The 12,944-nt window shown below is 43.6% G+C and overlaps 1 protein-coding gene across 3 annotated transcripts in view; it reads right to left on the minus strand.

Moving 5' to 3' along the window:
- The window catches only part of slc22a18 (solute carrier family 22 member 18), a 157,947-nt gene that overhangs the window by 83,565 nt on the left and 61,438 nt on the right, over nt 1-12,944 (minus strand). For all 3 annotated transcript variants that reach the window (XM_068046084.1, XM_068046082.1, XM_068046083.1), the window contains 2 exons: nt 9,477-9,622; nt 9,250-9,382 (listed from right to left, as the gene is read on the minus strand). In XM_068046084.1, coding sequence (XP_067902185.1) covers nt 9,250-9,382; nt 9,477-9,622 — 279 coding nt within the window. The remainder of the gene's footprint in view (nt 1-9,249; nt 9,383-9,476; nt 9,623-12,944) is intronic.

The following is a 12,944-nucleotide window of genomic DNA, read 5'->3' on the forward strand; positions in this document are numbered from 1 at the left end:
GGTGTAGATATTGTTACGACTGAGGCGGGAGGAGTGCACTGTCTTTTCTAGTTCTGCTTCTCCACAGGTCACAACATATATTTTAAATGTTTACCCAGTTACCGATACAGTGAATCATATACTCTACTCTTTATCCCAGAAATACACCAACTAGGTTTCTTTAATAAACAACAAAATTATCAGTTTATTATAAAACAAGACTTATCCAGTAACAAAGCAAAACATTAACACAGACTGAAATATGAAAGTTTCCTTTTTAAATAACCCACACACACACTGAAAAAAATAAAGAAATTCTCTCTGCAGAGGTCTTTTACAAAAAATAGACAAAAAAGGAATACTTTGGCCATATAATTGCTAATTCTTGACGAGAAAAAGAGAAGATATGGAAGGATGTCTGTTGTACCTTTTAGTCTGGCGTCTGGGTATACGGGGACGGGCCACTAGGATCTTTTCAGAAGCAGTTCATTCTGGGGATGTCGAGAAATAGTCTGGAGAAATGTGGCATTAGGGGTTTTAGTTATCACACTCTGGATTTGCAGGGTTTTCTCGGTAGAGAAAGAGGAGCTGACACTCTGGATTTCTCAGGGTCTTCTTAGCGAGGTGCAGGAAAGATGAGCTGGGGATTTCTTTTCAGCAGGCTACAAAACCAACTGCTTTTCAACACTGCCTATACCCCAACTGAACCAAAACAAAATCTCAGAAGGGAAACCACCTCCTGATCCTCATAAATCTTGACATGTCACTTCTCTGTAAACATCTCCCCCAAGTCACCAAGGTTTCTGTTGTTTATTGAGCTTAAGGCTTGTGATATCCAGTAAAGGTTGTTTTCAAACAAGACCTCTCAGTGTCCTTTCAGTGAACTTTCAGCAAAAAACAAAGTCCAGCATCTATAAAATCTTCAGTCCTCCAAAATGAATCATTTCCACACTTCAAATATGAGCCTTCAAAAAATATTTAACAAAAATGGAAGCACTTTCGTAACAATATTTCGCATTCTTGTTTCTTTATATTCCAATATCTAAATATTCAGTGCATTATCTATAACTGAGCTGTACTCTACACACCTCATGGCCTGGACCTCCCACAACATCTTTGATTTCCCATTATTACCTGAGGCATGTTCAGGTATCAATGGAAATATTTTGAGATAATGCCACCATGGTAACATCAACAGGGAGATTTAAACCAACAAAAGGGAGGAAGTCTGGGGGCATGATGGGACTTGTCCAAGCAGATCTGATCAGTGTTTAAAGACAGCCTTGTATTAACAAAATGCCTGTTGCTGCAGACAGACAGAGGGTGTAATTGGAAAATGTGATCAAATCATGCAATGGCACCACCCTGGGATCATATCGTACAAGGTCTCCTTAATGCTCTTTGTCTGGCCTATGTTTCAATGGAATCAGTGTGCTTTTTGCTTTGCAATTTCCTCCCCTCCCTACCTCGGATGCTAATGTTAACTGCAGCATCAAAACCAATATTCCAGCTGAGGTTCGCTAACTCTTCACAAGACAGGGATTCTGCCTGGGAAGGTTGATAAGGTCAAGGACCACACCATTTATCCACTGAACCCAATAGGAGAGCCAGATTTTTTAGATTCAGTTTACAGTTTGCCATCTTAACTGTTAATCACATTACACTTACTGCTATTCTTAATGGCTCAATCCATACGCATTTAAAAGCTGAACAGGGCTTTGTGGACAGGATTAAATTATTAGGGGTTAAATCATTAAGTTGTTGTATTCAATGTTATTAATCTTTTAAGAGTAAACAATTGAGTTTAGAATGGGGAGGCAGTTTAAGGCCCATGATGTTGAATATCTGTGCAATATGGAATGTATTGGATGCCTTGTGTGTCTAGAATGACTATGCATGCAGCAAATGTCCTACTCCTTGCACTCAAGTTCAAATGTTTTTGGCATGAGGACCAGCTAGTGACATCCAGAAGGCTGAAGGGTTCCTGGAATGGACATACCAGGAAGTGTCGCTGTGCATGCCGAGTGAGGTAATAAGGAAAGCGAGTGACCACCATTAATGTCAGAGGAGTAGATAGGAGATAGCACAGATATATTCCAGAGTGCTGAATTGGTAAGGAAGTAAATACCTGCGACAATATCAACAACTTGGAAGAGAGCAACCATGAGCAATAACACAGCAACATGGAGTGGTTGCCAAAGTGGGGGGAGTGAAGTGTAGAAACACAGTAGTAATAAAGACTTCTGTTGACAGTGGAATAAACAGGTGTTTTTGCAATTATTACTAAGGAGCCTAAATGGTATATAGCTTCCCAGGTGCAAGACTAAAGGAGATCATGGAGAAGGTAGAAAAGATTTTGGAGAGGGAAGGAGAACAGTCATAAATTATCGTCCATGTTAGAAACAACATAGGAAGAAATAAAATTAGGTTTTTGAAAAGAAGTTTCTGTAATTAGAGTAAAACAAAAGCAAAATACTGCAGATGCTGGAAATCTGAAATAAAAACAAGAAATGCTGGAAACACTCATCAGGTCTGGCAGCATCTGCGGAGAGAGAAGCAGTTCTGAAGAAGAGTCACTGACCTGAAACGTTAACTCTCCACAGATGTTGCCAGGCCTGCTGAGTATTTCCAGCATTTCTTGTTTTTATTTCTGTAATTAGAGCATTGATTAAAGAGCAGGACCTTGAATACAGTAATATCAGAAGAACTCAAGTGCCACATTCTTATCCATGTAGGAATGGTAGGATAAGGGAGTTAAAAAAAAAAACTTGGACAGTTGGTGTAGAAGGGATAAGTTTAAAATTTCTGGGATATTGGGACCAGTTCTGAAGCAGTAGCAGCCTGTACAGGACAGACAGACCTCAAGATGACTGGCATCAGTGTGCTTGCTGGACAAGTACCAAATGCTATGTGGGAGGGTTTAAACTAATACAGCAAGGGGGAAAAAAAGTGAGATTAAAAAAACAGAAAAGGCAACAAAAGGGACAAGGAACACAAGAAAGATAAAACAGAAAAACAGATCAGAAGGACACAGTAAACTGAGTAAGACTGCCAACCAGTGAATAGAGGGGTGAGTTGTAAATTGTTAATGGACAAAGTTTTATCAGTAGAATTGACGAGGTAGAGAGAAAAATTACTATGGGGAGAAGGACAGGATATAATAGCATAAACAAAAAAGTAACTTAGACTCGTGCAGGACTGCGAACTTCCTCCCTTTTGCTTCCTAATGATTGTTGGTTTTCTCCTGAACCACCACAATCCTTGTGGTGATGGTGCTCTCATAATGGTGTTAGGCAGGATTTGTCCCAGCATCGACAAAGGAATGGTGGTATATGTCTAAATCAGGATGGTGTGTGACTGGGAGGGGAACTTAGAGTGATGGCATTCCCCTGATATGACTTTCCTTGTATTTCTTGATAATAGGGTTCATGGGCTTAGAAGGCACTGCCAAAACAGAGAAGTATTAAGCTGTACTACAAATCTCAAGAGAGTGCTTTGTGGCTGTATAAGATCAACTGGAGTACCAATCATAGGAAGAGCATTTTTCCCATCAAAAGGTTACAGAAACACCCAAAGGATAATTCCAGGTACAGTCCCCACCACTAACATCGTTCATGCTTACCACAGGGAGCTACTCAATATCAGGCAAATAGAGTTAACCATTTGCCATTACAACAACAACTGATATATTGCCTTTAATATAATAAAATATCCCAAAGTACTTCATTGGTGCATTATAAAACAAAATATGACACAGAGTTACATAACGAGATATTAGGCCAGATGGCCAAAAGCTTGTTCAAAGAGTTAGGTTTTAAGCAGCATCTTAAAGGGGAAGGAAGAGAGGGACAGAGGTAGAGAGATGTAGGAAGAGAATTCCAGAGCTCAGGGACTAGGCAATTGAAGGCAGAGCCACCAATGGTGGAGCAACTATGTTTCAACACAGGTGTATTAAACATTTTGTTTCGTGAATACAATGATAGCTTGCTACAGGTTTATTTGATTTTCCAGTAACCGAGACAACCCTGGTATCTTTCCCAAATGTCCATTCTTCATGTGTAATCCCAGACTGTGGGTTCAGGATCATTCTTACACTTTGTACTAAGTATTGGAGCATTGAAGTTCCCTTGAGGCTTTGCAAGTAATCGCATTTTACAACTTACTGCTGACCTCCTGCCACCTTATGAACAAGGAGTTCAAGTTGTTAGGGCAGTGTCATGATTGCCCAGGGCAGTTTCCTGCCCAACATGGACGTTCAAGAGGCCAGAATTAGATGAGCGCAGATATTGCGGAGGATTGTGGGGCTGGAGGAGACGACAGAGCTAGGGAGGGGGAAAGACTATGGAGGGACTTGAAAATCAAGGCGTTGCTGGACAGGAAGCCAAGGTAGTCAGCGAGCACAGGGGTGATTGATGAGTAGGACTTAGTGCAAGTATAAACATGGACAGCAGAACTTTGAATAACCTCAAGTTTATAGAAGGAGACCAGCCAGGATTGTGGTGGGATATTCAGGTCTGGAGGTAATAAAGGCATGAATGAGGGTTTCAGCAGCAGATGAGCTCAGGCAGGGACAAAGCCGGACAATGTTATGGAAGTGGAAATAGGCAGTGTTAGTGATGATGTGGATATATGGTCGGTAGCTTATTTCGGGGTCAAATGTGACACCAAGGTTGTGAACAGTCCAGTTTAGTCTCAGACAGCTGCCGGTCAATTACGAAGGTGCTGTTTTTAACAGATTAAGTACACCAACTATTTTGGGTAGTTCAAAAAGGTTTTTGCCCCCTGTTAATCCCCTGCATTACTGATTTAAAAAGCTCTGCTTTCCTTTTCATGACATCTGCGACAAGGATCAGGCAGCCTCACCACCTTCATTTCCTCCCTCAGTCTCTAGAACTTCTGTAACTGCTGCAAGCCCTTTATGCTGGCTGACTTGCTGCCACCAGTGGCTGGTTAGAACCAGATTTCTTACAGGAGTAAGGCCTGGATTTGGGGCAGGATGCTGCTCTCTGCTCGACAGAGCTCTATATATTTTATGAACATATTTTATACAAAAAATTGTTTTATTTTGATTATATGGTTCTCACAGTAAGAGTGGATTGGTACAATTCTTGTCATGGTTGTGCCTAGGAACAATGTAGGTGTAGGGAGTTGCTTATTCTTGGTGTATCGGGATCAATGGGAAGGATGGCCCTGACTGCTAGCAGTTATGATAACAGGGTGTCTGCCTTTCCCATTCCATGGTTGGTCACTTCTGCTGGCTTTTTGCTCTCCTCTGCTGTGAAGGTGCTGACTTTCTCTGGTGTATAGTTTATAGCCATCATCCCAAATCATCCCAAATGGTTATTGTTCATGTCCGAGCACGAACAGCATCACTAAGAATTTCAGGGGAAATCCAGATAAACAGCATAAACGCCTTTTACGCTGTTTTTGGGGCTTCTGCTGTACTAACTGCGAAGAATGTAGAACCATCATGGAAATGCTACCCGAGCATCAGTTGGCTATTCAGAGCTGAGCCCAATCCACCAACAACCACATGGACACTTTTTAATGGAGGTCACTGGGCAGTGGTTAGGAGCAGGAACCCTGGCCAATTAACCAAGGGTGTCAAGGCCAACTGTGGTGACCCAATTGTCACCTGGACGGCGACACCAAACTCAGTACAGATCAGAAAGCAAGCCTGTTGGTCTTTATAACTCAATTTAACAACTCTTCATCTTTGAAGTGTTCACCTGCTTGTTCATTGGAATTTGTTGTGCAATGATGCCGCAGTTGGGCATTGAGATATTGTTGCGGACATTGGGCTGGTTTCTCTCTTTACGCTTTGACAATTGAGGTACTGGTTAAGGCAAAGCGTAGTGCAACACTCCAATATTGCGCAGAGTGAAACAAACCAGAAGGCCCTGGGGTCAATTCTCAGTCTGTGCAGCCTTAGCTGGAACAGCCGTTGGGAGGTGACAAGTTACTCTATCTGGGAAGGTGCATGAGTGGCTGTCAGGTGGGAATAGGAGTGAACTTGACTCTGATACATTCCACTGTCAAAACCCCTTATCTAGACTCACACATTAATTGAATGAGGCATTGGTGAGCAAATTGAGCACTTGAGGTTTCCCCAAGAAAGAGTCAGCACCCTTAGGGAAAATTTCCAGTCAGCAAGTGGGTGAAAATTCAGAATGTCAAATTCAGTTAGTTCAAGACTACCCACTACTTACAGTACAAACAATGTGTGGGTTTCTTGTCTGGGACACACCTCAGAGCTTGCATGAAGCAGACAGATGTTCATAATTTTATCTTTTAAAACAAGAATCAACACCACCTAGGGAATTTATAGTCATGACTGAGCTTACATACTCCTACACACAGATGACTCCTTTAATGACGTTAGCCATGGCTCAGTGGGTTGTGCTCTCACCTCTGATTCAGAAGATTGAGGGTCAAGTCCCACTCCAGAAACTTCAATACAAAAATCTAAACTGATACTCCACTGTAGTCTGAGTAACAGCTACACTGTTAGAGGTGCTGTCTTATAGATGAGATGTTAAATCAAGGCTCTGCCTGCCCTTTGAGGTGGACGTAAGATACCATGGCACTATTTCAAACAAGAGCAGGGGAGTTAATCCTGGTGTTCTAGTCAATATTTACAGCTCAGCCATTATTAAAAACAGATTACCTAGTCATTTATTTCATTGCTTTGTGTGTAACCTTGCTGTGGGCAAACTGCCTGCCACATCTCCAAAACAGCGACTAGACTTCAAAGGTACTTAATTAAAGTGCTTTGGGATGGTCTGAGATTGTGAAAGGTGCTATATAAATGCAGTTATTTCTTTAATCATACCAAACTAAGACTTCTGCAGCTCTCTGCTTTACGTAATAGAATCTCTGTATAGCAAAATAACACAAAGAGGAATGAAGCCATGAACCTCAGATCTTTCTGTTTGTATCATGTGCCATGGATGCATGGTGGAGCCTGGCTGTTCTCAGAACAAGCAAAGGAAAATCAAGCTCACTCTGTCCTGCCTCTGCCTGAGTACAGTCCAGCACACAAAAGAGCTGATCCAGATCCCAGCCTGTTCCTGGATCTATTGCTAGCACTTAGCTGCCCCCTGCTGTTGCACACATGGATTGCAGTACAAAAACAAGAGATTGGCCAGGTCCTGAGAGGATAGTTTTATTCATGTTCTAGAAACCACAAACACATGTATTATAATCCGATATTGAAAGGAAAATCCCTAAAATTAAAGTATTCATCACAGAAAACAAATCTGTCCAACAGTAAAATGCACAAGTAATAGATATAGAGAATAATTATCAAAGTATTTTATATCACTAAAGCAGGGAAGTAATGAAAATCACAATCGAAGTGAACCATTACATAGTCAACATTGACAGCATTTTCATCTTAAATTGAACCTTTTTCAGTATCATAAACACACTGTGTTCCCTGCATTAGAACATGGCAATATGGTCTCTTGTAGGCAGGCACAGTCAGGAAATGTAGGAACAGTGAAAACCATGCAGGGAATCATGCAATTCTGAGCAAGAGATTAAATTTAACGTTTAGATCAGTTATAAGGTTGACCAACTTACTCTTTTTAATATATCAGAAGTGCTTTGACACATCAAACTCTCAGGTGAACACAAATTAGAATTGTTTTAGGTGTTAAAGCTCTCAGTGGAGTGTAACATCCGATCCATTAAGAAATCAGTTTAACTTAAAGGAGCTGTACATTTGTTAGCCTGTTAAGATTTTTCTAAACTGAATGCTAGATTTACAAACGAGCTTCATTGGTTACACAGTGTGAGATCCAGCCATGCTTTACCTCTGGCTGAAACTTAATGGAAAGTGCAGTTGTGTGAACATGAAGTAAGAACTGGATCAATGTGGTCATGATTGGGGGCGTACCAAGGATTTTTTAAAAATGTTGTCACACTGTGGTGGGTCTGCTGGAAAGTGCATGTATGCATATCAGGCAAGGATAGGACTGGGTGCTGTGCCTCTTCCCACTATTATTTCACTCCTAGTCGAATAACCTACTAACACACATAATTTAGGCTCACATATGAATTGACACCAAGGATCCATAGAAATATACCCTATCAAGAAATCAACACCTCCAGAGGAGGAAGAAAAAAATGGGAATGGAAAATCTAGTTGGAAAAGTTATCGCACACAAAGGACAAATTAAAGTCAGTGCTTCAACTGGTTGTGCTACAGCATACAACAACCTTTGGCTTTTTAAAATAAAATTGAAAATTCCCCCCAACCCAACACTTTTTTGACATTCTCTCCAAGGTGCAAGCTCGTGCTGGACACCAGTGCCGTTGAGGAGTGAGTCTAGACATTGGCAGGTCGTTCAAGCAAAGAGGACAGTACAACTGAATATGATTGGGTCTTCATCTGACTACTACACAAACGGCTGGATTTTGTGATGAAGGCGGGGCTGCTGGCACCAGGCTGAAAAGGTGGGTGGAACCCTGCCTCGACCTTTTTGCGCCTCCCCCAGCACGATCTTCTGTTGTTCCGGAGGCGAAGTTTTCCGGCGCCAAGATCGCCGTCCCTTTAAAGATGGGGGTTGCGCCTCCAAGAGATACCGCCAATCACAGGACTGGCAGCTCAGCAGTATCGGTGGTGCCACCAAGAGCAGTGGCCACTGCGGTACTGCAGAGGCCTTGGACTCAGGCCCGGTGCTGCAATCCTGGACCAAAGTTGCCGGGGCCAGGCCAGAAGGCCCCAGGGAAGGAGGGTGGGATGGGGTGGTCATAAAGTCCAAGAGGAGGGGTTTCTGGGAGCTGCATTGTTTCCTGGCCAGGCCCTCTATGAGCCATAGATTGCCCATGGAGCACCCTCCACCCAAGTCTGCAGGGACGATGCCTCATTTTACAAGGTGCCCTCCCCACCTGGTGGAGCCACACCCCCCACCCCCCCACCCCCCCGCCCCCCCATCCCGCCGCTGCTGGTTAAATCCTTGGGCAGAAAGGCTGCTTTCAGCCTATCCCATCCCCGTGAAAATCACTTGGCGATGGGCCTTCTGCCCTACCCACCCCCCCACCTCGGGGGGCCCAGAAAATCCAGTCCACAAAGTTTCTAGGAGGAGTTGACCAATGAGGACCTTTCTGATCTGTATGACTCAGGACCACATTGTACATCAATCTAATTAGCTATCAAGGGCACTGTCTGATGGGCTGTTTGAATGAGGAGAGGATTAGGAGTGATCATTTTTTCTGCTGGATTGAGGCCTCTGGGACACACGGACACACCCAGTTGGTACTCACCCAAACCTGCCAATCAGAAAACCACCAGCTGAAGAACCAATGATTATCCCCATACCATACGAGAGACCAAGCTTTCCGAGGGCACCTGCCCGTTCCGACTCAGAAGACAGATCAGTCACAACCATCTGAGCAGCTGGGAGAGTTTAAAAGGAAAGAAATGTATTTTAAAATCAGACACAAGAGAGACAAGCCAAAAATGGAAGGAAAAAAAATGTATCACACAGTACCTTGCATCCCATGCATGAAAACTGAGGGCACTCTGGAAAGGAAAAGCAATGACACACTAGTCGAGAGTCCCATTAGAACGTAGGTAAGTCCTGAGGAGAGGTATGCCAGTGATAAGGCAGCACGTCCTCCAAACAAATCACCAAACCTGTCAGCATAAAAAATAAGAATACTCCGTCAAAGATTCTTGCACACTCCACAAATTTTCACACAATGGATAACCATCATGAGGAGCACACTGGACAGTTGGGCAAATTCCCTAATATCTCTCCAGAGGTAGCTGCCAAGATAGTTGGAAGGTAGACAAGTTCCAGCTGTAGCAAAGAAATAACAAAACTATACTAATCACCTAGAGCATGTGTTACTGACATCGTCATATTGATTGGTCTGGTCTTATCACATCGATGGAAATTAGTCATTTGTACTGTGGCACTTATCAATTACCTTTTGAAAGACCATATGTATAACATCTATTGCACTACCTTCATCAACCCTCTCTGTTATTTCAATAAAGAACTCAAACATTAACTCTGCTTCTCTCTCCACAGATGCTGCCAGACCTGCTGAGTATTTCCAGTGTTTTTTGTTTTTATTTCAGATTTCCAGCATTCGCAGTATTTTGCTTTTATTAAGAACTCAATCAGGTTAGTCAGACACAATTTAACACGTTTGGTGGCTGTCCCTTATTAACTCATGCTTCTCCAAGTGAGAATTAAATTTGTCCTTGACAATGGTCTCTAGTAGTTTTCCCACCATTGACATTACATGACTGATTGGCCTGTAGTTAACAGATTTATCCCTCGATCCTTTTTTTGAACAGCGGTGTAACATTTGCAAACCTCCAGTCCTCTGGCACCACTCCTATAGCCAAGCAGGTTTGAAATATGATGGCCAGAGCTTCTGCTAGCTTTACCCTAGCTTCCTTCAGCAACCAAGGATGTTTCCCATCTGGACTGGATGATTTGTTAACTTCAAATGATAACATACTTAGCACCTCCTTTTTATTTATTTTTGTCCCAATATTTCTACTCCCCTTTCCTCGACTGTGACATTAACTACATCCTATTCTGAGTCAGAAACATCAGAGGAATGTATGATGGCATGAAGAGAGCTCTTGGGCCAACCATCAAGAAGATCGCCTCCCTCAAATCTAAATCAGGGGACATCATCACTGACCAACACAAACAGATGGACCGCTGGGTTGAGCACTACCTAGAACTGTACTCCAGGGAGAATGTTGTCACTTAGACTGCCCTCAATGCAGCCCAGCCTCTACCAGTCATGGATGAGCTGGACATACAGCCAACCAAATCAGAACTCAGTGAGGCCATTGATTCTCTAGCCAGCGGAAAAGCCCCTGGGAAGGACAGCATTACCCCTGAAATAATCAAGAGTGCCAAGCCTGCTATACTTTCAGCACTACATGAACTGCTATGCCTGTGCTGGGACGAGGAAGCAGTACCCCAGGACATGCGCGATGCCAATATCATCACCCTCTATAAAAACAAAGGTGACCGTGGTGACTGCAACAACTACCGTGGAATCTCCCTGCTCAGCATAGTGGGGAAAGTCTTTGCTCGAGTCGCTCTGAACAGGCTCCAGAAGATGGCCGAGCGCGTCTACCCTGAGGCACAGTGTGGCTTTCGTGCAGAGAGATCGACCATTGACATGCTGTTCTCCCTTCGTCAGATACAGGAGAAATGCCGTGAACAACAGTTGCCCCTCTACATTGCTTTCATTGATCTCACCAAAGCCTTTGACCTCATCAGCAGACGTGGTCTCTTCAGACGACTAGAAAAGATCGGATGCCCACCAAAGCTATTAAGTATCATCACCTCATTCCATGACAATATGAAAGGCACAATTCAACATGGTGGCTCCTCATCAGAGCCCTTTCCTATCCTGAGTGGCGTGAAACAGGGCTGTGTTCTTGCACCAACACTTTTTGGGATTTTCTTCTCCCTGCTGCTTTCACATGCGTTCAAGTCCTCTGAAGAAGGAATTTTCCTCCACACAAGATCAGGGGGCAGGTTGTTCAACCTTGCCCATCTAACAGCGAAGTCCAAAGTATGGAAAGTCCTCATCAGGGAACTCCTCTTTGCTGACGATGCTGCTTTAACATCTCACACTGAAGAGTGCCTGCAGAGTCTCATCGACAGGTTTGCGGCTGCCTGCAATGAATTTGGCCTAACCATCAGCCTCAAGAAAACGAACATCATGGGGGCAGGACGTCAGAAATGCTCCATCCATCAATATTGGCGACCACGCTCTGGAAGTGGTTCAAGAGTTCACCTACCTCGGCTCAACTATCACCAGTAACCTGTCTCTAGATGCAGAAATCAACAAGCGTATGGGTAAGGCTTCCACTGCTATGTCCAGACTGGCCAAGAGAGTGTGGGAAAATGGCGCACTGACACGGAACACAAAAGTCCAAGTGTATCAGGCCTGTGTCCTCAGTACCTTGCTCTATGGCAGCGAGGCCTGGACAACATATGTCAGCCAAGAGCGACGTCTCAATTCATTCCATCTTCGCTGCCTCCGGAGAATACTTGGCATCAGGTGTCAGGACCGTATCTCCAACACAGAAGTCCTCGAGGCGGCCAACATCCCCAGCTTGTACACACTACTGAGTCAGCGGCGCTTGAGATGGCTTGGCCATGTGAGCCGCATGGAAGATGGCAGGATCCCCAAAGACACATTGTACAGCGAGCTCGCCACTGGTATCAGACCCACCGGCCGTCCATGTCTCCGCTTTAAAGACGTCTGCAAACGCGACATGAAATCGTGTGACATTGATCACAAGTCGTGGGAGTCAGTTGCCAGCGTTCGCCAGAGCTGGCGGGCAGCCATAAAGACAGGGCTAAAATGTGGCGAGTCGAAGAGACTTAGTAGTTGGCAGGAAAAAAGACAGAGGCGCAAGGGGAGAGCCAACTGTGCAACAGCCCCAACAAACAAATTTCTCTGCAGCACCTGTGGAAGAGCCTGTCACTCTAGAATTGGCCTTTATAGCCACTCCAGGCGCTGCTTCACAAACCACTGACCACCTCCAGGCGCGTATCCATTGTCTCTCGAGATAAGGAGGCCCAAAAGAAAAAGAATTCTGAGTCGAGGAATTACTGTTGGCTGTAATAGGGGAAAAAAGGAGACTTGGCAAAAGTATAAGACAAATTTGAATCACTTGTTCATTCCTGACGAGTGATTTCCATCAATGTGATAAGAACAGACCAATCAATATAAAGATGTAATTAACACATGCTCTAGGTGATTAGTATAGTTTAGTTATTTCTTTCAACGATATGTGCATATATTTACATAATAAACACATACACATCCCAATATAAGTCATTCCAGAGTGGCATGAGGAATAGGCTACTTTAGTTGAGGATCTGCAGGGTGGTTGGAGCCCATAGAACTTTACCCCAACTCAACTCAAAGCCTTTTGGAGAAGAGGGAAGGGTGAAAACTCTGAA

Source organism: Heterodontus francisci, chromosome 14 (genome assembly GCF_036365525.1).
Source record: "Heterodontus francisci isolate sHetFra1 chromosome 14, sHetFra1.hap1, whole genome shotgun sequence".
Classification (NCBI taxonomy): domain Eukaryota; kingdom Metazoa; phylum Chordata; class Chondrichthyes; order Heterodontiformes; family Heterodontidae; genus Heterodontus; species Heterodontus francisci.